The following is a 23,739-nucleotide window of genomic DNA, read 5'->3' on the forward strand; positions in this document are numbered from 1 at the left end:
TCATCACTCGAAGGACATCTTCACTCAAAGGCCAAGTCGAGTACAAGTCAGATTCCAAAATCGGTTCAGAGTCTTAGAACAGCACACCCTTAAAATGAGCATAACTCTCGCATACGAAATTCGATTGAGACAATCTTAAACTTGCTGGAAAGCTTATGACGAGCCCTTTCGATTGGATTTGGTCTCGACCAAATATTACTTATAGGTTAGTCAAAGTCGATGAAATAAGATACTGCATCACGGTTTTATGCCTTATTCACTCAAGACTTTTTGATGAATTCAGTTAAAATAGGTTGCATGTGAATTGTAGAATCAACACAAAAATTCCTAGAATTTTTTGGAGCAGCCTAGCAGCCCTGTTCAAACTGTGAGAGAGGGAGCTTCAAAATTGAGGTCCTACGTTAAAAAGCAAGTTATAAATGTTGTCTTTTTTTCATGAATTTCTGCAGACACCTGGTAGGTGATAAAATCATGAAATTTTGACCATTTGTTCCTGACCATCTTTAGTATTATGTGTTATTTTTATAGAATTTTTAGAGAACTCTTCAGAAAAATTCGAGAATAAAAAGAAGAAATCAAATTTTTGTGCACAATAGCCAACAGCAGCACATTACTAGCTAGCTTCTTGCAACCGTTGCCGCTCGGTCAAGGCCCGCACAGAAGCTTTTGGCCGCGTGGCCGCCGTCGCCTGGGCACCGTCCACGCCGGCCAATGTCGAGCCGCGCCGAGCTGCAGAGCAGGCCGCCCCTCCATCCTAGCTTATCTCCCCCTCAACGAGCTGCCCATGCATTTCCTCTCCCAACACACAGCAGCAACGCAGAGCACTCCACAGCACAGCTAGCAGCCGCTGCACACCACCAAATCCCATCCAAATCCGACGGGCTGAGCTCAGATCCGAGAAGGACAAGAGAAGGGCTTCTCCAAGCCATATCCGACCGGATCCCGACGTTTCTCCGCTCAAATCGAGCTCGCCAACGCCGTCTTCTTCGTCTCCGGCGAGCTTCCTCCGCCCCTCGACGTCACGCTGGCTGCCGCTCTGCTGCTTCTGTCTCTGGTCTACGAACAGGGTGGGCTTCACGGCATCGCTGTTGGAATTAAATCTTGTTGTTTACGATAATTCATGTTTAATTAGACTTGGTTTTGTTAATTACGTCATGTGTTAGACGTACGTGTTGCAGATGCTAGCACGATTGTCGTTGCAGATAAACAAACCGGCATTCGAAATTCGATACGCGTGCTGTAACCGAATTCCACATGTTGTGTTGGTACGACACGTTTCTTATCTCGATCGTACCTACCATACCAGCTGAAAAGCGCGTGCCTACAGATCGAGATCGATCGAAGAAGCGCGCGCGTAACCAACAATCCCGCAGCAGGTACAGAGCATCTGCCATACCCATGGAGGACGACCAGGTAGCGGCTGCTGCGCGGGACCTCGCCGCATTGTCCATGCTGCTCCTCCGCCACCTCGGCTGCCACCACCAACAAGAGGAACTCCAGATCAACATGGCCTTCTCGCCCATGTCCTTCCACGCCATCCTCTCCCTCCTCGCGGTCGGAGCCACGGACACCGTGCGCGACCAGATAAACTTGTTCCTCGGCCCCGCCGGTGACGATGCGCATGCTGCCCTCGCCTCGAAGGTGGCCTCCTACGTCCTCGCGACCCACGACGTCAACGAGGACGAAGACGACGACGCGCCGCCGCCCGAGGTCCGGTGCGCCACAGGTATCTGGGTGGACTCCTCGCTTGTCCTCAAGCCCGCCTTTGCGGCCATGGCCGCCTCCAGGTACAAGGCAGAGGCGCGAGCCATCTCCTTTAGAGGCATGGTACGTACGTATACTCTCTCTGCACATATTAATATTAGAGGCCCGGTCGTCGATCGGCTCCGACTGTCAATCCGTTTCTAATGCTGCTTGCTTTAATTTGCTTGCACGTACGTCATCGTTCGATGATACCTTGCATATATCGATCAGCTTGCGCAAGCCAGAGCTGAGATCAATGAGTGGATCGAGGGCAAGACCGGCGGCCACTTGAAAGGCCACCTCCCTGAGAGCTCCATCGGCGCCTCCACGCTTGTCGTCCTCGCCAACGCCCTCTACTTCCGAGGCTACTGGTACGACCACTTCCTGCCGGACATGACACGGGATGGCACCTTCTACGTCTCGCCTGGCCACGAGGTCACCGTGCCCTTCATGGAGGGATGCTACCTCCATGACAGGATGCACATCGGTTGCCATCCCGGCTTCAAGGTCCTGCGGATGGCCTACGCCTCCAGCACGTGCGAGCAGCGATTCTCCATGTACATCTACCTCCCGGACGACCGCGACGGCCTGCCCGGTCTGGTGCACGAGCTAAGCTCCAACCCGGCCGCTTTCCTTCACATGCCCGATCAACGGGTCCCTGTCGGCGAGTTCAAGATCCCGAAATTCGACGTGTCCCTCAAGGTGGAGGCCTCCCGTCTCCTTGGAGAGCTCGGGCTGGACCTGACGTTTTTTCGTCCCGCCGGCGACTCCTTCTCCGAGATGGTGGCGCTGGTCAAAGAAGACGATAATGAGGACATGCTGCCATCTATGGCTGTACCCTCAATCGTCCACCAGTGCTCCGTCCATGTCAACGAGAAAGGCACCGTCGCGGCAGCAGCCATCGCGCTGGAGATTCTGGGGTTTGGCATAGACACTCCTGATGAGCCTGTTGCCGACTTCGTCGCCGACCACCCCTTCCTTTTCTTCATCAAGGAGGACCATCACCATGGTGGTGTAGTTGTATTCGCTGGCCAGGTCGTTGACCCTTCACCACACTAGTTAATCAATTATATAGTTAACCCCTTCTCCTTTAGTTTATTTGATTGCTAGGTCACAGAAGTATTTTTATATTCGTGCAAGAAAAGTAATCAAGTTTTTTGGAAACACCATCCAAACACATTTAGGCAAAAAGACAGGTAAACGAACCTGAGCGGATGACCATTCTTGTAGACCAAAGTGCATCACCTCTAGTGGTTACTAGTGGAAGGAGGCGCACCACAGAGAGTGAGTTGAAATGTTGTGTTGATCTAAGATGATTTCGTTAATAATTACCATTACTCCGTGTTTTGTACTATACGAAGTACAACAGGCACTGTAGGTGCACACACAAATCAAATATATATAGGTCTTGCTCACCGTCAGATTTACTCAAAATCAGATAGGAAACTGATATAAAACTAGCTTCATAAAGAAAAGTTAATTCCAATGCCAAATTGTACCAAATAACAGGAAAACTAATATCAAATTTCAAGTTGATGTAGGAAATATATAACAAAACCAAATTAACATCGAAGCGGTGGATCATGGGGACAAAATAACATAGCCAAACCCATCACTATAGCAATTCCATATACAAAGCATTAAAGCCCACCACCTGGAAGGGCATTGAAGGTCATCCATCCAAATGTTATCCATTTCCACCAAAAGCATCAGACCTCAACTTATGAGGTACATGGCCTCGAGGAAGGGAATTTAGAAAGGCAAGCGCAGTAGACTCATCACCACTGTTGATGGCATCTGGAGTATGCCTGGTGGGCTCTTGGACAAAGTTGGAAAACATTGCAGTAGCGACTCTCGTTGCCATTTGCCCGTATGAACCATGTATATCACTGTTGTGTACTTTGGGAAAACATATTAACAGCAACAACATGTAGCATAACAGGATTTTTCGGTTGTGTTTAGTAAAATGAGTGTCATTTTTACATAGAAACTCTAATTTTAGTGTACTTTTTTTCACGGAATGAGAATTTTGAGGCCGATGAGAAAAAATTAACTAGAATTCATCATGTTGCCCAGTTTGACCACAAAATCTAGAGCCAAAGTACACTTTTTGGGAGTTTGGAGTCCCTGGGGCCCTGGAAGGCTCGGGCAATCAGGTGCTGCGTGCTTCATCTTATCTTATCCTCGCTGTTGCGGGTCCTGTGGCACTACCTTCTTGTCTTTCGGGTGCATCAGGAAGACCCACGCCTCCTGCCACTCCGTTGGCTGTTTTTTTACGTTTTTGGCTTTTTTAGTGGGCTATAGCACACGACTTTTCGGCTATGTTTAGTAAAATATGCGTAATTTTTGTATAGAAACTTCGATTTTGGCGTACTTTTTTTTCACGAAGATAATTTCGAGACCGATGAGAAAAAATCAACTAGACTTTACCCTGTTGCCCAGTTTGACCCTAAAATCCAAAGCTAGAGGATACTTTTCTAAGGTTTTTTTTGATTCCCTAGGGCTCTGGAAGGCTCGGGCAATCAGGTGTCGTGTGCTATGTCTTAACTTGTCCTCGTTGTTGCGTGTCCTGTGGCACTACCTTCTAGGCTTTCAGGTGCATTAGGGAGACCCACGCCTCATTCCACTCTATTGGCTATTTTTCACGTTTTTGGCTCTTTTAGTGGGCTATAACACACGACTTTTCGGCTGTGTTCAGTAAAATGGGCGTAAATTTTGCATAGAAACTCCAATTTTGGCATACTTTTTTCACAGAAAGATAATTTCGAGGCCAACGAGAAAAAATCAACTAGACTTCGTCCTAGTGCCAAGTTTGACCCCAAAATCAAGAGTCATAGCACACTTTTTTTGGGGTTTTGGGAGTCCCCGGGGCCCTGTAAGGCTCGGGCAATCAGGTGCCGTGTGCTCCTTCATAACTTGTCCTCGTTGTTACGTGTCCTGTGGCACTACCTTCTAGGGTTTTAGGTGCATGGGGGAGATCCACGCCTCCTTTCAGAGCACACTTTTTAAGGGTTTTTTAGTCCCTAGGGCCTTCGAAGGCTCGGGTAATCAAGTGTTGCGTGCTTCATCTTAACTTATCCTCGTTGTTGTGGGACATGTTGCACTACCTCTTTGTCTTTCGGGTGCATCAGGGAGACCCATGCCTCATGCCGCTCTATTGGCTGTTTTTCATGTTTTTGGCTATTTTAGTTGGCTATAGCACATGATTTTTCGGCTCCGTTCAGCAAAATGGGCGTAACTTTTACATAGAAACTCCGATTTTGGCGTACTTTTCTTTCACAGAAAGATAATTTCAAGGTTGACAAGAAAAATCAACTAGACTTCGTCCTGTTACCCAGTTTGACCCTAAAATCCAAAGCCAGAGCACACTTTTTTTTGGGATTTTTTGAGTCCACAGGGCCCTGGAACGCTCGGGCAATCAGGTGTCACGTGCTCTGTCTTAACTTGTCATCGTTGTTGTGTGTCCTATGTATCTACCTTCTAGGCTTTCGGGTGCATTGGGGAGATCCATGTGTCCTACCGCTCCATTGCCTATTTTTCACATTTTTGGCTGTTGTAGTGGGCTATAACACATGCCTTTTCGGTTGTGCTTAGTAAAATGGGCGTAACTTTTGCATCGAAGCTCCGATTTTGGCATACTTTTCTTTCACAAATTTTTTTTTTGAGTTCGACAAGAAAAAATTAACTAGACTTCATCCTATTGCCCAATTTGACCCCAAAATCCGGAGCCAGAGCATACTTTTTGGGGGGTTTTTTGGAATCCCTGGGCCCTGGAAGGCTCGGACCATCAGGTGTTGCATGCTTCGTCTTAACTTATCGTCGTTGTTGTAGGTTGTCACGTCCCAAATTCCATAATCACATAATTATGCATAATTATGCTTCTTAAGCATTATGTTTAATTTTGTGTAATTTTGTTTTATAACTCTAGCGCAATTCGTTTCATGTCAATCGGATGAGAGAATCGAATTCGGGAGAGAAAAGAATGAAATTCGTAGTCAAAACGGCCCCTTTTCTCTAAAACGTGGGCCACACATCTGGGCCAATCACTCCCTCCACTTGAGCAGCAGCTCCACTTGCCCCTCTCTCTCTCCACTCCCGTGCTCTCCACCAGCCCAAGCAAGGGAGCAGCCCCCTCTCTCCCCTCTCAAGTCGTCTCTCTATTTCTTCCAATATCCGAGCACAAGAGAGGGATTGAAGGTATGCATATGGTACCATTGTGATCACAAGCTCGCAAGCTATCCATCCCTCCAATTCATTTTTGTTTCCTCGAAGGATTCAAATCGATTTTGGTGTCTTTTGGCGTTCTAGGTCGAAACATGAAGAACACCGGAATTCATTGTCTCCCGAGCATTTCCTCCATTTCCCGGTGGTCACCAACCTTCGCAAGCTCCGTGGGTAAGTCCCTTAGGCTTCCTATGACAAGATTTCGTGGTTTGGTTGGTCGATTTTGAGTTTTAGCAAAGTTCATGAGTTCTTGATATTTTGGACCAAAAATGGGGATTTTGATGAAATTGAGTTAGGAATCGAGTTTCTAGGTTGCTAAATGAGCTCTAGAACCCTTGAACTAGCTCAAACATGTTCCCTTTTGGTTTGGAGAAAATCGCAATTCGTTCCGGGTATTTTTCCCCTCAAAACAGTCCAGTTCTGTAGCTTCTCCGGAGTATCCGGCCTTCCCCGGAGTCTCCGGGTGAGCCCCAGCCAAAAATAACTGATAGGGTGCTGCCAGAGAGTCTACTGGAGTCTCCGGTACCCCGGAGTATCCGTCCTTCACCGGAGTATCGTGTGCACTGTTCATCAGCCTCTGCTGATAACTTGTAAAATTCATAATTAATTCATACGAACTCCAAAAATCATGAAACCAATTTTTTTGGTTTCATAATAAACTACTCTATCTACTAAAAATATCCCCAGCTATTAAATGTCTAATTAAAGTTTTGAGGCTAATTAATTAGGCTTAAGCTTCATTAATTCACCGTTAATTCTTTACAAGTCCAAAATGGATGAAACCAATTTTGCTAGTCTTCTTATTACTTGTTCTAGCTAAGAAAAATGTTTTCCTATATTTTAAAGTATATTTTTATGACATTTCATCATTTGCACCTTGTGGCTTACATTGTTGTATTTTATTTATGCTTATCATTGCACGCACTATGTTTCTTAGAGCACGCCAATCCATCGATCCCGGAGACCGAGGTAGATCCCGAGGTGCCACACCTTTGTGAACCAGTGCATCAAGGCAAGCATCTATCATATTGAACCCTGTCAGTTGAATAGAATAAAGTCTAAATATTGATAAGTTATGTTTATGTATAGGTTTGCATATATAGGAAGTCGATGTCGAGCTTTTATGGGTAGAACCTATGTTGATCGTATTGTCTCTACCTTGAATTATTGTTGATTTATATCCTTGTAGCCTAAGTTTATTCATGATATGGTCTAACTTAAAAGTGATGCGAGATGCTTAGCAATGCATAGGTCCTTGGTAGAAGTCGAGGGGTGGAATGTCCCATCGTTCGCGGGCTATAAGTTAAATTACTTTCATAATGGTTACCGTGTTGGGTTGTTGGTGTTGGTTGTATGAGTGGTGAGTATGAGACGAGATGTGGGCGATGCTAGAATGGTGTTTTGTCTTGCCCGGATGTGGAGTTCCCCTGGGTAGGCAGGTAGAGGAAGACCGGACACCATAGACCGCTTGCATCGTTTAAGGCCGATCATCGGGGTAGTTGGCTTTAGCACTTACCTTACTCACCACATGCCTATCTAATGGTAAGGCGAGCCGAATCCCTTCGCAGCTGTGGCTTTGTGGGGCCTGAACAATGACAGTGTGAGTGGGCGGGCTTGTAAGCGGTACTAGTTTGCTCTGGGAGTAGTTCTGGTACCGCCACACCGAGCGTTGCATGTCGCACACGGTTGGGGCTGGTTGGGAAAGGTTGACATGGGTACCCCCTTGTGTGCACTTTAGCGGGTGGCACAAGCGATATGGTCCCTGAGTCGTGTGGGTCCAGGAGTATCCCCTTGCAGGGTGTATAAATAGTTCGAACTGCCGCGCTCTCGGTCATGAGCATGCTATTGTTTCATTTGCACCCGGTCGTAGAGTTCTCGTGGTTGGTTCGGTTGTATGGTTCGGATATGTGGTTTGTGGTTCAAATATGTGGGAGGTGGTTGAGATGGTACTTGTTATACATTGATGCTAATGTGGTTTCAGTTTCATATGATCAGTTGGTAGTTGCAGGGTAATTTCATATATGTTGGTTAAGTTAGTTGCTCACACATATGTCTAGGTTGCTTACCGCATATATTTTACTTAACATTGTGGCCTACTCTTGCTAACAGCTCAATGCATAATCCTTGGAGTCGGGATATTATATACCCATATTGTGTAAGACTTGCGAGTACCTTTGTACTCAGGGTGCTGCCCTTAAGTTGATGCAGGTTCACAGGTCAGCGAGGAGGGGGCGGTGTTTGGCTACTTTGTGCCTGCCGATCAGGGTGGCGGGCAGGAGTAGCACATTCTACTCTGAACTCGGTGCTCTTGGTATGGAGCCTAAGGGCATGTGGCTCTATATCCTTTTGTCGTATAGTTTATTTTCTTCCGCTGCGTAGATCTTTTGTTGGTTGGGAGTTGAGGGGTTTTTGTCTCCTCCTAGCTCGCTTTTGTTGTAAATTGTTGAAATCAGTTGCATGCTTAATACTTGTAATATAAATGTTTATTATTCGCTCTTTATTAAGCTATGTTGTGATGTACCTGTTGGAAGGCATGTGTTCCGATCTTGGGCACAAAACACGTGACATTACTACCGGGATGATATTCTAGTTACTTATCGAGGTTGTGATTATGAATAATAATCCTCCTGGTGATTAATTAGAATATTATTTGGACGGTTCCTCACATAGGTCCTATGGCACTACCATCTTGTCTTTTAGGTGCATCAGGAAGACCCACGCCTCCTGCCGCTACGTTGGCTATTTTTCACGTTTTTCATAGTTTTAGTGGGCTATAGTACACAGCTTTTTGGCTATGTTTGGTAAAATAGGCGTAACTTTTGCATAGAAACTCCAATTTTAGAGTACTTTTTTTCACAAAAAGATAATTTTGAGGCCGACGAGAAAAGCCAACTCGACTTCATCTTGCCGCCCAGTTTGACCCCAAAATCCAGAGCCAGAGCATGCTTTTTTGGGTTTTTTGAGTCGCCGGGACCCTGGAAGGCTCGGGCAATCAGGTACCACGTGCTCCGTCATAACTTGTCATCGTTGTTGTGTGTGTTGTGGCACTACCTTCTAGGCTTTTAGGTGCTTTGGGGAGATCCACTCATCCTGCCGCTCCATTGCCTGTTTTTGACATTTTTGGCTGTTTTAGTTGGCTATAGCGCACGACTTTTCGGCTATGTTCAGTAAAATGGGCGTAACTTTTGCATAGATAGTCCGATTTTAGCGCACTTTTTTTCACAGAATGATAATTTCGAGGCAGACAAGAAAAAATGAACTAGACTTCATGCTGTTGCCCAGTTTGACCACAAAATCCAGAGCTAGGAGCATCCTCTTCCAGAGTACTACTCCACCTGCTCTCGCCAAAACAGTTTTCACCAATTTTTACACATCTCCCACCATATCTCACACGATGTCAAGGATTTCACACCTATCCCGGAATTCATAACCATCAAGGATTCATGGTATATGAGTTAACATTGATAACAATAAATCTTATCTTTGAGGAGAAGTGTTTTAAAAGTGACGTCTCCGAGGAGAGGAGACGTATTCCATTCTAAGCATGCTAGATATCAAGGCGTCGTCTATCATTAATATATTTAACAATAGGTATTCTTAGGGTGATATGTATTCTGGATGATGACATGTAAGGCATGCAGTGTTGATAGGATTAACTACTACAAGTAATTTGAAATGAAACGCAAACGGCCTGCGCGGTGACAGCCAGCGTGGCGCGAACGGTGGAGGGGATGGGCAGGAGCAGCTGGCGGCAAGAAATCTCGCGACTGTGCGCTTTGGGGTAGCTCGCCAGCACGGTCGACGACGAATTCAGTACCAGTCGGCGGCCGAAGGGGGGGCACCAAGGTGGCCAGGGACCAGGCAGTGCTCCCCATACTGGGAGGCGCCAATTCGTCCCGAAAGAGGGTTCTACGGCTTCTAGTCATCATGGTAGGACGGCCGGCGACGCGAATGGGGTATCAACACACCAGCGGCGAGCCAAGCGCGGCGGCAAAAATCACACCTATGGCGGCGCACGGCGACCGGTCGAGAGGAAGCTTGGGGGCGCATACATGCTATCTAGGAGGGGGTGTTAGGGTCTTGGGATGCTCACCAAGCTCAAGGACGGCGAGGAGCGGGACAACAGCCGGCGATTCATCGATGAGGCGATGGCGACGCTGATCGGCTGCTGGCGCGAGCGGGTTCCTGTCGAGCTTCTGGCGAACGGGTGACGGCTTAGGGACAGCGGAAGGGCTCTGAAGCTTCCTGGCAGCATGTGGTTGGAAGTTCGCCGGCGGCAAGGTGCGAGAGCGTGAATGCGCAACAGCGGCAATGGAGTGTGGGGAAGGGAGGGGAAAAAGGGCTAGGGCGGTGCTATTTATAGCGGAGGGAGCACAGGAGGGGCGGTGTGCGTGACGTCGGGCGGTCGTCGGGGGGCAGCGTGATGGTGAGGTGGCGGGGTGGCACCCACCATTTTTCCCGTGGTATGGGCGCTCTGCGCCGGCCACGCGCGGGGGGGCGCAAAAGTCGCGCGAAGTCATCCCCATCGGGCTGCGGGGAAGAGAGAGTAGAGAAGGGGGGCAAAACGAGGAGGAAGGCGAATGGGAAAGGGGGCAGGTGGTTCACCGGCGTGGGCACTTTGCGCCAACCACGCGCGGCGTCGTGCTGGAGGAAGAAGGCAGCGCGGGTGGGCGATCTGACCGCGGGGTCAGCCGGTCTGACCACCAAGGTTGTGACAGTCTGACTACCGGTGTCTTGCCTGTCCAACCGTGTGTGAACATAAGGTTTTGGGGTTGGCGGTCTGACCGAGAAGGTTGGTGGTCTGACCGCCAGCCTATGTCTGAATTAAATTTGACCGTTGTCTGTAGCCATTGTACGGGGGCGGTCCGACCGCCATTTGTGCTATGGTCTGACCACCACTTGTGCAGAAGTGTCAGAACCACAGTAACGGTCAGATTTTGGGTTGAGGGCTATAAATAAGGGCTTAGCTAGTTCCTTGAGTTGGCTTTTGTATTCTAGCACTTAAATACAACACTTTGAGCTCTTGCCCTTCTCCTCTCTCTCTTGGCTTAGTGATTGTATCTTTGAGAGGTTGAGAGCATCTAGTGCATAATTCAAGAGTTTGAGCAATTAGGCTCTAGTGATCCTTCAAGCAAACATCATCGACTTATTACTCTTTGAGGTTGTGGCATCGTCGAGCCCTTCAAGGAAGATTGCGAAGGAGCCGCAGTGGTGATTGTGAGAGTCTTGAGCATGCTTTGCCGGAGCAGTAAAGTGATTAGCTAGTGGAATCGAGGTATTAAGTAGTTCTTGTTCAATTTCGGCTTAAGGTCAAGTTGCTCAGTATGAGCCCTTTCTCATGTGAAAATTGAATACTTGATAGAGAAGCGGATTGAAGCTCGAACTCACCTCAACGTGGATTAGTGGTGATCGGCAAATCACCGATACCACGGGAAAAATCTCTTGTGTCATCTTTGAGCTATTTACATTATTGTTAAGCAATTTACTTTCATGCAATTTACATCAAGTAATTTATCTTCCTAGATTATAAATTATTGTATGTCACCATAGGTTTGTAAATCTTAGCATAGCTCTTAGTTGTCTTTTATATTGCTCTAGTGATCCTTAGTTTGTTTCCACAAGTTTTCTTGATCATTTAGCAATTAGTTTTTAAAACCGTCTATTCACCCCCCCTCTAGTCGGTATCCTTGATCCTACACACGGCAACACTCGAACCCGTGCCTCCCTCCACCACAACGGCATTTCTTCGACACCCACCTACCCCTTCTGTTCCTCTGCCGTGGAAACCATTGATCATTTGTTTGTCCAATGCCCATCGGTTCAAGAAATGTTGTTGCGACTAGTGCCAGGCATTGCCACCCCGCCTAACTCTTTGGGTGAATTGTGCTCCCTAGTGGCTGGCGCCTTTGCTCACTAGAAGCCCCAAAACCGAAACACCGCCCCGTTGCTGCTTCTTTGGATTACCTGGAAACGACGTAACCGCAAGGTCTTCGACAGCTTGGATATGCTGCTGGCCGGGACAGCTCGGATGATACACGATCGTCTGCACCTTTGGACAGTCTGTGCCAAGCGCTCTTAACCCCCCCCCCACCTAACGAATGACATCATGAACTGGTGCTCGCAAGTAGTTGATGTAATTAGTTAAATTTATCTCTTTTCCTGTCTCTATCTATGCTTTTGTATCCCCGTCCCACCCCGGGGCGTGAACTTTTGGGCACTTTTGCCAAGTCAATGAGAAATTCAGGTGGGTCTCCCCCACCGTAGATTCCTCTAAAAAAAGATATATTTCTCATTTTTATTAAACCCTAAAAAGAGAACACGTACAAACCATCAGCGTCTCTCATCTCCTTATTCACATCGCTAGGTCTAAAAGTGTGTTTCATTTATATCGTTGTCCTGATCCGTAGCGAATTTTTTTTGGGGAAAACCCCGAGCAATCTCCACCTGAGAACACGTTGTGCTACGATTTATGAAAAATATCTTCTCCTTTCGCCGCAGGTACCCACCGTGTACCATGTTCAAGAGCCCAGTGCCTTTCTCTTTCTTGCTAATCCACCTCGTTGTCTCTCGTTTTGTTCCTCCTCCTTTCTCCCTGCCCTGGTTGGGCACCGTGACAAGCAAAGGAATTTGGTTGAGATTCCAACATACATGTCCACGGTTAGTCCTCCTGCTTTCTGGATCTAACGTTTATTTCCTCTTCGCTGCCTCCAATCGAATAGCCTCAAGGACGCACCGCCGGTCAAATCTGTCTCTTTTATTCTCTTTTCATTTTATCTGTTTTATTTACCTGGTTTCTAAGATCATGCAGGGAAAAATTATCTCGCATCCTAATTTCTTAGATTAAATCTCTACTATGTCATATCCTTGGTTTATAGCTTTGGTAACTTAGTACAAGAAGATAGTATGGAGTATCCTTTAATCAGAATAGTACACCTACAACTGTTGTTGATACTGAATCCACGTGTTTTGTGCTATACCAACCTTTGATACCTTAAGAAAAAAATTCACCTTTTCCTTCTCTAACAACTTTGTCTTCTCCAGCCATGGAGACAGCTGAGCTATCACCGGTTGTCATCTTACATGAGGTACTCCAGCATTTAGGCTTAGCGCAAGCAATATACGCTCATGCAATGCTAGCAGATACCCACCACCAAGCATCTGTGCATCTCTCTTTACCTGCCGAAGTAACCCAAGATCAAAACACCATATATTGTGTCATGGGGAACCTTAGCGACACTCTACCAGGTGCAGAAAAAGATGATGCATACCGTGCTCTTCTTTTCTTGCAGTAGACAGCGAAGCTTCAAGTTCATGACCACAGCTATATCTTAATTACCAAGATCAAGGAAATCAACAAACGGATTTTGGCTCGACGGCTTAGAAGAAGGTCCGGGCGTGTGAAGTTACACGTGTCCGAAGGTCCTCTCGTGACGAAGCTCGCTTGCTCCCTTCGGAACTAGAATCCCACGGTATGGAGGCCCACCGGAGGCCCTTGCTGTGCGGAGGCGTGCTCCGCATGATGCTAGGTGGAGCGAAGAGAGAGACGCGCTCCGCAGGGGAAGTAATGTCAAAAGCCATCCAGCAGCATATTAGTTCATAAACAATACGCAACACATTAGTTCACAGGCTAGTATTCAAGTCTGAAAACAAGGTTATCCTGCCAATATAAACACGAAGCCCTGCTAGCTATCACCCAGGCCTCGAAGGCGTCGTCCCACGAACGTGGACACGCTCCCCACCAGATGGTTCCTCGAGCCTGTCAAGGCTCAGTTTTCGCTATAAGGTTAGCCCAAAGTGCTTGCACGAAGGGGCAGACTTTCAAAGGGCCACTTCGCACAGAGAAGCCCGAGGTGTTTGCTTTGTCCCTTCTGTTTGAAGAGTGCTCGCGAATATGATAGACATGCTTCGCTCGAAGCAAACCCTCGGTGTAGCTTTCCCATGACGAAGATTTTCTCCATGAAGGCAGACGAAGATTTCCTTGACGAAGGCCCGTCGAAGGGTTGTTTCCATCGACGAAGGCTTAACGAAGGGTTCCTTTCCCCGACGAAGGCTTGACGAAGGGTTTCTCCGATGAAGGGCCGACGAAGGTCTCCTCTGTACGAAGGTTTCCTCTATACAAAGGGTGTCTCTTCACGAAAATTGTCCGATCCAACAGCCTCACTCTCTAACCGGACCCCACGGTCGGTGCCAACTGTTGGATCTATTTCCACCTACAGTGCCGAAGGGGTTCTATCCAGTTAGAGGGATGAGTGAAGGTGGGAGGAATCAGCCCTAACCCTTGACCCCTTGGGTCCTTTATATAGGTGAGGCGGAGAGGTGAAACTTCCTCTCCCACCCTTGGTGGGGTACAAATATTACATGAAGACCCTTGGACCTTATATGGGTTGCTGTATTACACGGGCTCCGATGTGGGCATGGACCTTTCCCCCAACAGATAGATAAGCAGCTCATGAGCTAGAGAATGCAATGGTACCACAAGCATACCTTGGCATTGCTCCTAGAGTGAGAAATCCAAGGGAGAGTGAGAGAGCTTGAGAGGGGAGTGAGAGGGAGGGGGTGAGCTGCAGCTGCAGCTGCAAGGTGGGGGCGTGGGGAGTGAGGGAGGAGAGAGAGAGAGAGTAGGTGGGGTCGTCCACTTGAGTGGTTGGGATGGTGGGGCCACTTGTGGGGTCCACATGTAAGAGATAGGGTCGATCTGGACAAAACCGTAGGTGGCGGTATAGTTCAATCCTCAAAAGTTCAGGAGCTTCATGTTCCAACGGTCTGGCCGCGGTTCTCATCGGTCTGATCGCCGATCTATACTGTCGATGTATGAAGAACCGGGGGTCCCTGAGTCCCGAGGCCAGGCCGGCCATCCGCCACACGGCGCCATCCCGCGAGGTCCCTCCTGTGGGTGAGAAAAGTTCAAATCTCGGGAGAAGGTGCTCGGGGCCACAGTCACTGGTCCCCGAGCACCTCAGTTCCTCGATGATCCACGGAGTCTAAGTACCGGGAAGAAAGTGCTCGGGGACGTGCCCGGTCACCCCCGAGCGCCCTAGTCCCCCGACGATCAGAAGAGCTAAGTTCTGGGAGAGAGTGCTCGGGGCTGCATGTGGCAGCTCCCGAGCGCTCAGTTCCCTGAGGGTCCACGTAAGAGTGCTCGGGAGAGAGTATGCGGACCCTCGGGGAACTGAGCGCTTGGGAGCTGCCACATGCAGCCCCGAGCACTCTCTCCCGGAACTTAGCTCTTCTGATCGTCGGGGGACTAGGGCGCTCGGGGGTGACCAGGCATGTCCCCGAGCACTTTCTTCCCGGTACTTAGACTCCGTGGATCATCGGGGAACTGGGGTGCTCGGGGACCAGTGATTGTGGCCCCGAGCACCTTCTCCCGGGATTTGAACTTTTCTCACCCACAGGAGGGACCTTACGGGATGGCGCCGTGTGGCGGATGGCCGGCCTGGCCTCGGGACTCAGGGACCCCCGGTTCTTGATACACCAACAGTAGCCCCCGGGCCTATTGGCAGGCGATGGCACAGAGACTGCGGATGAGCCCTTCGTCGCGAATGAGACCGAGGCTGGCGTGGACGCCACGTGGCAAGCTTTCAAGAGGTGGCCCTTCAGATCCGGGCCTCTGGTACGGCCCAGCGGGGAGACGAGTGGACGCGCGTCCACACAACTCCCGAAGGGCATGACAACGGGACGGGCGGCACGCGCGGCTGCCCCGCAGATTGAGGAAAATACGCCTGGCAGCCGCAGACGCCGCACGACCAGTGGGAGAGTCGCCTGGTGGTCGCGTCGATCGAGGAAACCGTCCCACCGAGTGCGCCTTTGGCAGGAGACGTTTGAATTCTCTGAAGTATAAAAGGGGGAGGGATCGATCCGCCCCCCTCTTTACGCCATCTTGCGATCCTACTCTTGTTTCCTTCGCGCTCCTGAGCCGTTAGAATCCCTTAGGCGATCAGAGTACTTCTCTCTTTTCCTCTCCACCACCGAGACAACCTTCCCCTCCGACGAGATGCCGAGTGCCGGGGGAAGCCACCGCGACAGGACTTCGGACAGCGTGCTGCCAGAGTCTCGCTTGAGGAACGAGGAGGCGGCGGAGAGGGTCAGGAAGCTGCTGGTCCCCGAGGGCCAGCAGGGGGCCCTGAAGGTGACGCCGGCGAGCTTCCCGCCGGCGACGACCATCCCCGGGCGCATCGTCCTGTTTACGTCCTTCATGGCGGCAGGACTGGTGCCGCCGTTTTCAACATTCTTCCTCCAAGTTCTCGACACCTACGACGTGCAGTTGGTGCATCTGAGCCCCAACTCAGTCGTCGTGCTGGTGGTGTTTGCGCACTTCTGCGAGATGTTCGTGGGAGTGGCGCCATCGATGACGCTTCTTCGGCACTTCTTCGCCCTACGGTCGGCCGGGAAGAAGAGAGGGTACTCCACGACGGACATCGCGGGCTGCTGCAACCTTCGGCTGCGGGATGGCATGGGGGAGCGGTACATCCCTTAGGTGCTACGAAGCAAATGGGAGGAGTGGCGGTGAGACTGGTTCTACGTCTACGTCGACCCCGACGACCGCCTCGCCTTGCCGGAGGTGGCGATGGAGCCCCAGAAGTCGACATGGGAGGCGCCGCCGCCGGAGGACGCGAGGTTGGAGCCGGTGTTCGAGCGATCAAGTTCCTGCACGACGCCGGGCTGACCTCGGTGATGGTGGTGGCGGACTTCCTGCACCGCCTCCTGGCGCCCCTGCAGGAGCGGGCCCGGCCCTGCTGGCTCTACACCGGGCTCGAAGACATCACCTGGACCCAAATCGGCGCAAGATGGGACCTAGGCCCGGCGGAGCTGAGGGGCATGATCCGGGTGGTAACCGGCGTGGAGGACATGAGTCGGGTGGAGCTCCCGTGGAGGGAAATGGCGCTCTGCGCCAACCCCGAGCGCACGGCGATCCAGGCGAAGCTCCCGAAATTCGACGCCCAGGGGCTCATCGACCGGCTGAGGATCCGGAGCCCCGAGGCCCCCGAGCTCCCTGGGTTGGATGAGGCGGCCAGCGAGGGGGCCGCGAGCAGTCCGGTGCGGACCGGTGGCCCGAGCGCCACGGGCGGCGAGCCGCAGGCCAGCGGTGGAGCCGCTGCGGGCAGCAGCCGTCGCGCTGGAGGAGGAGGCACCGCCAACAGCGGGGCGGCGACGGCGCCGGAGGACCGGGGGAAGCGCCCCGGCTCTACATTCCCGTGCCGGAGTCTCCGCCATCACCATCGGCAGTGGCGGCATTCCCGGTCCTGGAGCCGCGCCTCGTTCAGATGGGGCCCGATCCGGCGCCCGGAGACCGCGCGGCGGTCCTGCCGAGCCCCCGGTGAAGAGGGTGAGAGAGAACTCCGGGCCGGCGCTATCGGGCCCGGAGTTCAGGATCCCGGCGGCCAAATGGCAATACCGAGGGACCAAGACCGCTTAAGTTTCGCTTTTCACTCCTTCTTGGGCGTGCTTCGCCCGAACTAAGCTTCAGTTTTGATCTTTGTCTTTCTCCTGCAGGCCGCCTACGGGCGCCGCTGAGGGCCAAGGGCGGCCGGAGGCGCCGAGGCCAGCGCCAGCCTCCGAGCCGAGCGATCCGGCGGAGCCAGAGCTAGCAAGCGCGGTGGCCAGGCCGAGGCCAGCAGACGCGGCGGCGAAGGCGGGGCAGACGGACGCGGCGGCGGCGCCGGAACTGGCGGATGCGGCGGCAGAGCCGGAAACGGCTGGCGCGCCAAACTCGCCGGGACCGGCGGACGCGGCAGCCGAGAGGGTGCCGGCAGACGCGGCGGCCGAGGCGGAGACGCAGCCGTCCCCCGAGCACTCGGCATCGGTCAAACCTACCCCGGACGTACTGAGCCCGGGGTGGATGATGGCGTTGCAACCTTCGGGGACCCCGAACCCCCCGGAGGAGGCCCGCGGGGAACCCAGTGCCCAACCAGCGCCCGGCCAGCCTGCCGACCCCCTCCCGGTCGCGATCGAGAGCGTCTGGGTGGCGGTCGAGCGGCTGGGCGTGGCGGTGGATGGGGAGGTGGCGCAGCTTGAGGCGGTGCGCGCCACGCTGGCCAGGGAGAGGGCGTGGCTTACGATGGCTTGGCGCTCCTTCGCTCCTTCGCCAATGAGGAGGAGCAAAGCGCCCTGGAGGAGGCCCGCGTGGCGGCCGCGCGGGAGCAGAAGTTTTTGGAGGATACCCGCGCGGAGATCGCGCGGGAGCGGGAAGTTTTGGAGGGTGCCCGTGCAGAAGCTGCGCGGGAGCGAGAAGACGCCGCCCACCTTGCTGAGGCGTCACGGCAGAAGTCTGCCGAGGCCCTTGCCAGGGAGAGGCAGGTGCAGGAGCGGGAGGAGGCGGTCGCAGGCCGTGAGAGGGCGGCGGAGGACCTCCAGGCAGACCTGACCCATCGGGAGGGCGAGGCCGATCGGGCTCGCACCGATTTCCAGCGTTGGGCAGAGGAACTCCAGGGCATCGAAGGGGACCTCCGACGCTGGGAGGAGGACGTCGCCATCCGGGAGTTCGACACCGAGATCATGGCGGCGGACCTGGGCGCCTGGGAGGACTTGCTGACTCGCCGGGAGGGTGAGGCTGCCGAGGCGGCGGTGGCCACCGCTGCCAGGGAGGAGCAGCTCGCTAAGCACGAGGCGGAGCTGACCGCCCATGAGCGGGCTCTGTCCGAGATGGTGGCGCAGGTGAAGCAGGCCGCCGTCCATGCGCCCGACACCGGCTCCTCTGGCGCGGCCGGGGGCCAGGGTCTCGAGGAGCAGCTGCGGACCGCGATGGAGAAGCTTGATGCCGCCTTTGTCACGCGGGCTAACCTGCAGCAGATGTTGGAGGACACACTCCGGCGGATGAGGCGGTCCGTAGCGAGGGCCGGCCTTGGGCGACTCGTTGTGGAGAAGAATGGCGACGCCCCCGGATGATACGTCCTGGGACTCCAGCAAGTCTGTGAGCGCCTCGAGGCGCTGCCCTGGGCCGTCCAGGAGCTTGCCGCCGGGGAAGGACGTGGCTTGGCCCAAGCGGTGGCCGAGCATGTCCTGGCCTGCTACCGGAGCAGAGACTCGAACTTCCCGCTGGAGCCAGCTCGGGAAGGAGTAGTCAAAGCTGAGGGAGAGGCCACCCGGGAAGCAGTTCGGAGCACCGCTACCGAGGTGGCGGCCGGCTTTACGCAGGAAGTGCCGCCGCCGCCAGCCCCCGGGGTAGGCCGTGACGACTCCGACGCCGACTCTGATTAGGCTTTTTGTAGTTTCTTCTTCTTTCATTTGTCTTTAACTTGATGTAAATACGGGAGTGATCCCTTAGAAATGCTTGTATTCCCTTTGTAAATATAATGGAAGCTTTTCTTTGGGCTCGCAACTCCGGTATTCTCGAGTACTTAGTGCTTCTTCTGATGTTTTGCCTTGATGCCCTGGGGAGTACTCAGTCGGACCGATCCCGACCTTTCTGTCCCCGAGAATGAAGTCGTTCTGACCGTCCTTCTTGGTGCGTTCAGCCCCCGAGCCCTCGCGAGTCTGCATCGACTAAGTCAAGAGACGAAGACACAAACTTCCTTGCTCGGGAGATAGATCGATCCAGCACGGAACACGCCATGACCGGTGAACACTTTTCCATCTAGCGACCACTCAGTCAGCAGACCGGAGACACGTGCGGGCGGGAATGCGATCAAGAGTCCCCATGGTTCGGTGGTGCCCGGGCTTAAGACGGACCGGACCGAGCACCGACAGCTCGCCCTTGAGGCCTAGGCTCCGGACTACTCGAGCGGCTCGAGCGATAGGATTACCCAGGGCGCCCAGGGACTCGGTAGTGCTCGGGGCCCTTAAAAGCGGACCGAACACCACGGCCACCATGAAAGACTTCGATCAGACATTACCGCACGTACGATATACCTTTCTACGGACCGTTCTGTCGTTCTAGGAAAAAGTGGACACACGGTAGGGTTTTGTGCGCGAGGAGACCATCTCACCGGGTAGATTAGAATACGAGGGCCTCCGAGGACGACTCGGGAACAAAATATTATGGAATGTAAATTCGTCTGAATTTAACCACTCACCGGACAGCTGTCGGCCTTTCGGCCAACCGATCCAAGAGGAGCGTGCGCTCCGAGCTCGGGGTGCCCGGGGACTTGGTTCCCTCAGCCGGGGCACCCGAGCATCGAGGGACGCGCGAGGAGCCCGGGGTCGGGTGATCTCGACCACTCATGCTTAAGCGGTACGACCACCCGAGGACCATTGGGGCCGAGCAGCGACCTAGGCATCGAGACCCTCGTGATCGAGCTGCTTTGGCTTTGACTGTCGATCTGTGACTTAAGAGAAAATGGAGAAATTCCTTGTTTGGTGCGCTCTGTTAGTGCGGTACTTGTTATAGACTGCTCTCGTTTTCGACTCGAGACCTCTCGAATACCGGACCGGCGGACAAGAGCAGACAGAGGCATAACCCAGAGGTCCTGTGGTTCGGTGGCGCCCGGGTATGATAGACCAGACCGAGCACCGACAGCCCGCCCCTGGGGCCTAGGCTCCGGAATACTCGAGCAGCTCGAGCGATAGGATTACCCAGAGCGCCCAGGGACTCGGTAGCGCCCGGAGACCTTCCACGACACCGAACACCACAGCCTACCACATCGGACGTAAGTCAGCGGCAACTGCCCACGCGCATACCGACCGGGATTCTTTTATCAGCGGGGAAAATGAGAGAGCAAACTTTTCTCGCACAATCAAGCATCTCACCAGACAGATTAAACATGTGGAATCCAGAAAAATGAAATTGATACATGATTACACATTAATATTCATACTGAATTGATAATTTTTTACAAGGTTGGGTGACTTACCCAGTTAGTGGTAGCCCCCGGTCAACTTGGGCGGGGGGGAAGCCCCTGGCCTGGTTGACCTGAGCAGCGAACATGGCCATCTACGGGAAGAACTTGCGCAGGTGCTCGATGTTCCACGGGTTGGGGAGCGGTTGCCCGTCTTCTGCAACCAGCCTGAAAGAACCTTCTCGCGGGTTGCGGGACCCCGATCATGGTGAACGGACCTTCCCACATAGGGGATAGCTTATTCCTTCCTTCGCGTGATTGGACGCGTCGGAGAACTAGGTCCCCCACCTCAAGAGACCGGGCCCGGACATGGCGCTGATGGTAGCGTCGCAGACTTCGCTGGTAACGAGCTACCCGGACGGCGGCACGCCGCCGGCGCTCCTCCAAGTAGTCGACGTCGTCGCGCCTCTGCTGCTCCTGTTCACCTTCAGAATAGGCATGCACCCGAGGGGAGCCTAGGGTGAGCTCGGAGGGGAGGACCGCCTCAGCGCAGTAGATGAGGAAGAATGGAGTCTCCCCGGTGGCGCGGCTTGGCGTGGTCTTATTAGCCTATAGCACGGTGGGCAGCTCGTCCACCCATCCCTTCCCGTGCTTTGCGAGCACGTTATAGGTCCGGGTTTTGAGGCCCTTCAGTATCTTCGCGTTGGCGCGCTCAACTTGCCCGTTACTCCGAGGATGAGCAACGGAGGCGAAGCAGAGCTTGATGCCGAGGTCTTCGCAGTAGTCCCCGAATAGGGCACTCGTGAACTGGGTGCCGTTGTCGGTTATGATCCGGTTCGGGACACTAAAGCGACTGGTGATGCCGCGGATAAACTGGAGCGCCGTGTTCTTGGTCACCTTGATGACTGGGACCGCCTCCGGCCACTTGGTGAACTTATCGATGGCGACGTAGAGGTACTCATAGCCCCCGATTGCTTAGGGGAATGGACCCAGAATGTCCAGCCCCCAGACCGCGAAGGGCCATTACAGGGGGATAGTGTGAAGAGCCTGAGCTAGCTGGTGAATCTGCTTTGCATAGAACTGGCACGCCCTGCAGCGCCGAACCAGCTCGAAAGCATCCTGGAGGGCTGTAGGCCAGTAGAAACCTTGCCAGAAGGCCTTCCCGACAAGCGTGCGGAACGATGCATGGCCACCGCACTCGCCCTCGTGGATCTCAGCGAGAAGCTCACCGCCTTCTGCCCGGGAGATGCATTTCAGGAGAACACCGCCTGCGCTACGCCGGTAGAGATCCACATCTACTATAGCATAGCGTTTGGACTGCCGAGCAACTCTTTCGGCAGACGCCTCATCCCCGGGAAGGAACTTTTCCTTCAAGTACCCTCGGATATCGTCCATCCACGAGACATCTTGAGAACATTCAGCAAGTGCAGCGCACTTGCTGGACGGCGGCACCCTGACGGGGCTTCCCATTGAGGGCACCACCGGGGTCCCCTGAATTGAGTTCGAGGTTTCCCCTTCGTCCTGTTCGGCAGGCAGGACGGAAGGCCGTGTGAGTCTTTCTTCAAAGACTCCGGCAGGGACGCGTGCACGGGAGGAGGCCAGGCGGGAGAGCTCATCGGCCAGAGCGTTGTCGCGGCGAGGGATGTACCGCAACTCGAGGCCATCGAAGCGCTTCTCCAGCTTCCTGACTGCTATCACGTACGCCGCCATTTGAGGATCCGTGCACTGGTACTCTTTGGATACCTGGTTGACCACCAGCTGGGAGTCTCCCTTGACCAGGAGGCGACGAATCCCGAGGCCCACCGCGGCTCGGAGGCCGGCAATGAGACCTTCATATTCCGCCATGTTGTTGGATGCACGGAACTGCAGTTGCACGACGTACCGGAGTTCTTCACCCATTGGGGAGGTGAGAACCACTCCGGCCCCCACTCCTTTCACCGAGAGGGAACCGTCGAAGTGCATGATCCAGTACCCGGGCGCATCGTGCCTGGGATATGCAGAAATCTCTTCTGGGATGACCTCGGGGACGGGTGTCCACTCTGCCACGAAGTCAGAGAGCACCTGGCTTTTGATTGCCTGGCGACTGACAAAGTGTAGGTCGAATTCCACCAGCTCCACCGCCCATTTGATGACACGCCCGGTGCCTTCTTGGTTCTGGAGGATGGGTCCCAGTGGATACGTGGTAACCACCGAAACCTTGTGCGCTTGGAAGTAGTGGCGCAGCTTCCGGGAAGCGATGAGCATGGCGTAGAGCAGCTTCTGAGCCTGGGGGTACCTTGTCTTGGCCTTCCAGAGGACTTCACTGACGAAGTACACCGGTCGTTGTACCTGGCGGGTCCGGACGGCGGCCTCACCCGAGGGGCTGTCGCAGCCCCCAGGCTCGGCGGTGTGGTCAGGGCTGACCGGGTGCTCAGGCTCTACTCCTTGGTCGGGAGGAGCCGAGTGCTCGGGGGGAGCCAAGTGCTCGGGCTCAGCCCCCTGCTCGGGGGGAGTCGTGAGGACGGGTGAGTGCCCGGGGGCGGTCGGGAGCTAGGACCCAGCACCAGGCCCCGCGCACTCATCGCGCTCCACCACCAGCACCATGCTCACGACCTGAGGAGTGGCCGATACGTAGAGTAGTAGTGGCTCACATTCGGATGGGGCCACCAGCACGGGCGGTGAGGTGAGGTACTTCTTTAGATCACGGAAGGCCTGCTCGGCCTCCGGCGTCCAGTCGAAATGACCAGTCTTCTTCAGAAGCTTAAAAAAGGGGAGCCCCCGCTCCCCAAGTTTGGAGATGAAGCGCCCGAGGGCCGCCATGCAGCCGGTGAGACGCTGGACCTCCTTGAGTCGAGCCGGGGGTCGCATCTACTCGATGGCCCGGATCTTCTCTGGATTGGCCTCGATTCCTCGGCTGGAAACCAAGAAACCGAGGAGCTTGCCCGCGGGTACCCCGAAGACATACTTCTCGGGGTTGAGCTTTAGGCGGGTAGTGCGGAGACTGTTGAAAGTCTCGGCAAGGTCGTCGAGCAGGGTGGCGCGGTCTCAGGACTTGACCACGAGATCGTCGATGTAGGCC

At 53.4% G+C, this 23,739-nt stretch overlaps 1 protein-coding gene across 1 annotated transcript; it reads left to right on the forward strand.

Moving 5' to 3' along the window:
• Positions 1-1,055: 1,055 nt before the first annotated feature.
• Positions 1,056-2,820, forward strand: LOC133910268 (serpin-Z1-like). The gene is made up of 2 exons (XM_062352782.1): positions 1,056-1,827; positions 1,975-2,820. The coding sequence occupies exons 1-2, from the start codon at positions 1,255-1,257 to the stop codon at positions 2,800-2,802; spliced, it is 1,401 nt and encodes a 466-aa protein (XP_062208766.1). The 5' UTR covers positions 1,056-1,254; the 3' UTR covers positions 2,803-2,820.
• The last annotated feature ends 20,919 nt before the right edge of the window (positions 2,821-23,739 follow it).

Source organism: Phragmites australis, chromosome 2 (assembly GCF_958298935.1).
Source record: "Phragmites australis chromosome 2, lpPhrAust1.1, whole genome shotgun sequence".
Taxonomy (NCBI): Eukaryota; Viridiplantae; Streptophyta; class Magnoliopsida; order Poales; family Poaceae; genus Phragmites; species Phragmites australis.

What these genes read in the sequence shown, in the direction of transcription:
- LOC133910268 (XM_062352782.1), top strand. Translation starts at nt 1,255, where the DNA reads ATGTTGTGTTGGTACGACACGTTTCTTATCTCGATCGTACCTACCATA. An exon ending in CCATCTCCTTTAGAGGCATG is followed by an intron (nt 1,828 to 1,974) that starts GTACGTACGTAT and finishes TATATCGATCAG; the next exon opens with CTTGCGCAAGCCAGAGCTGA.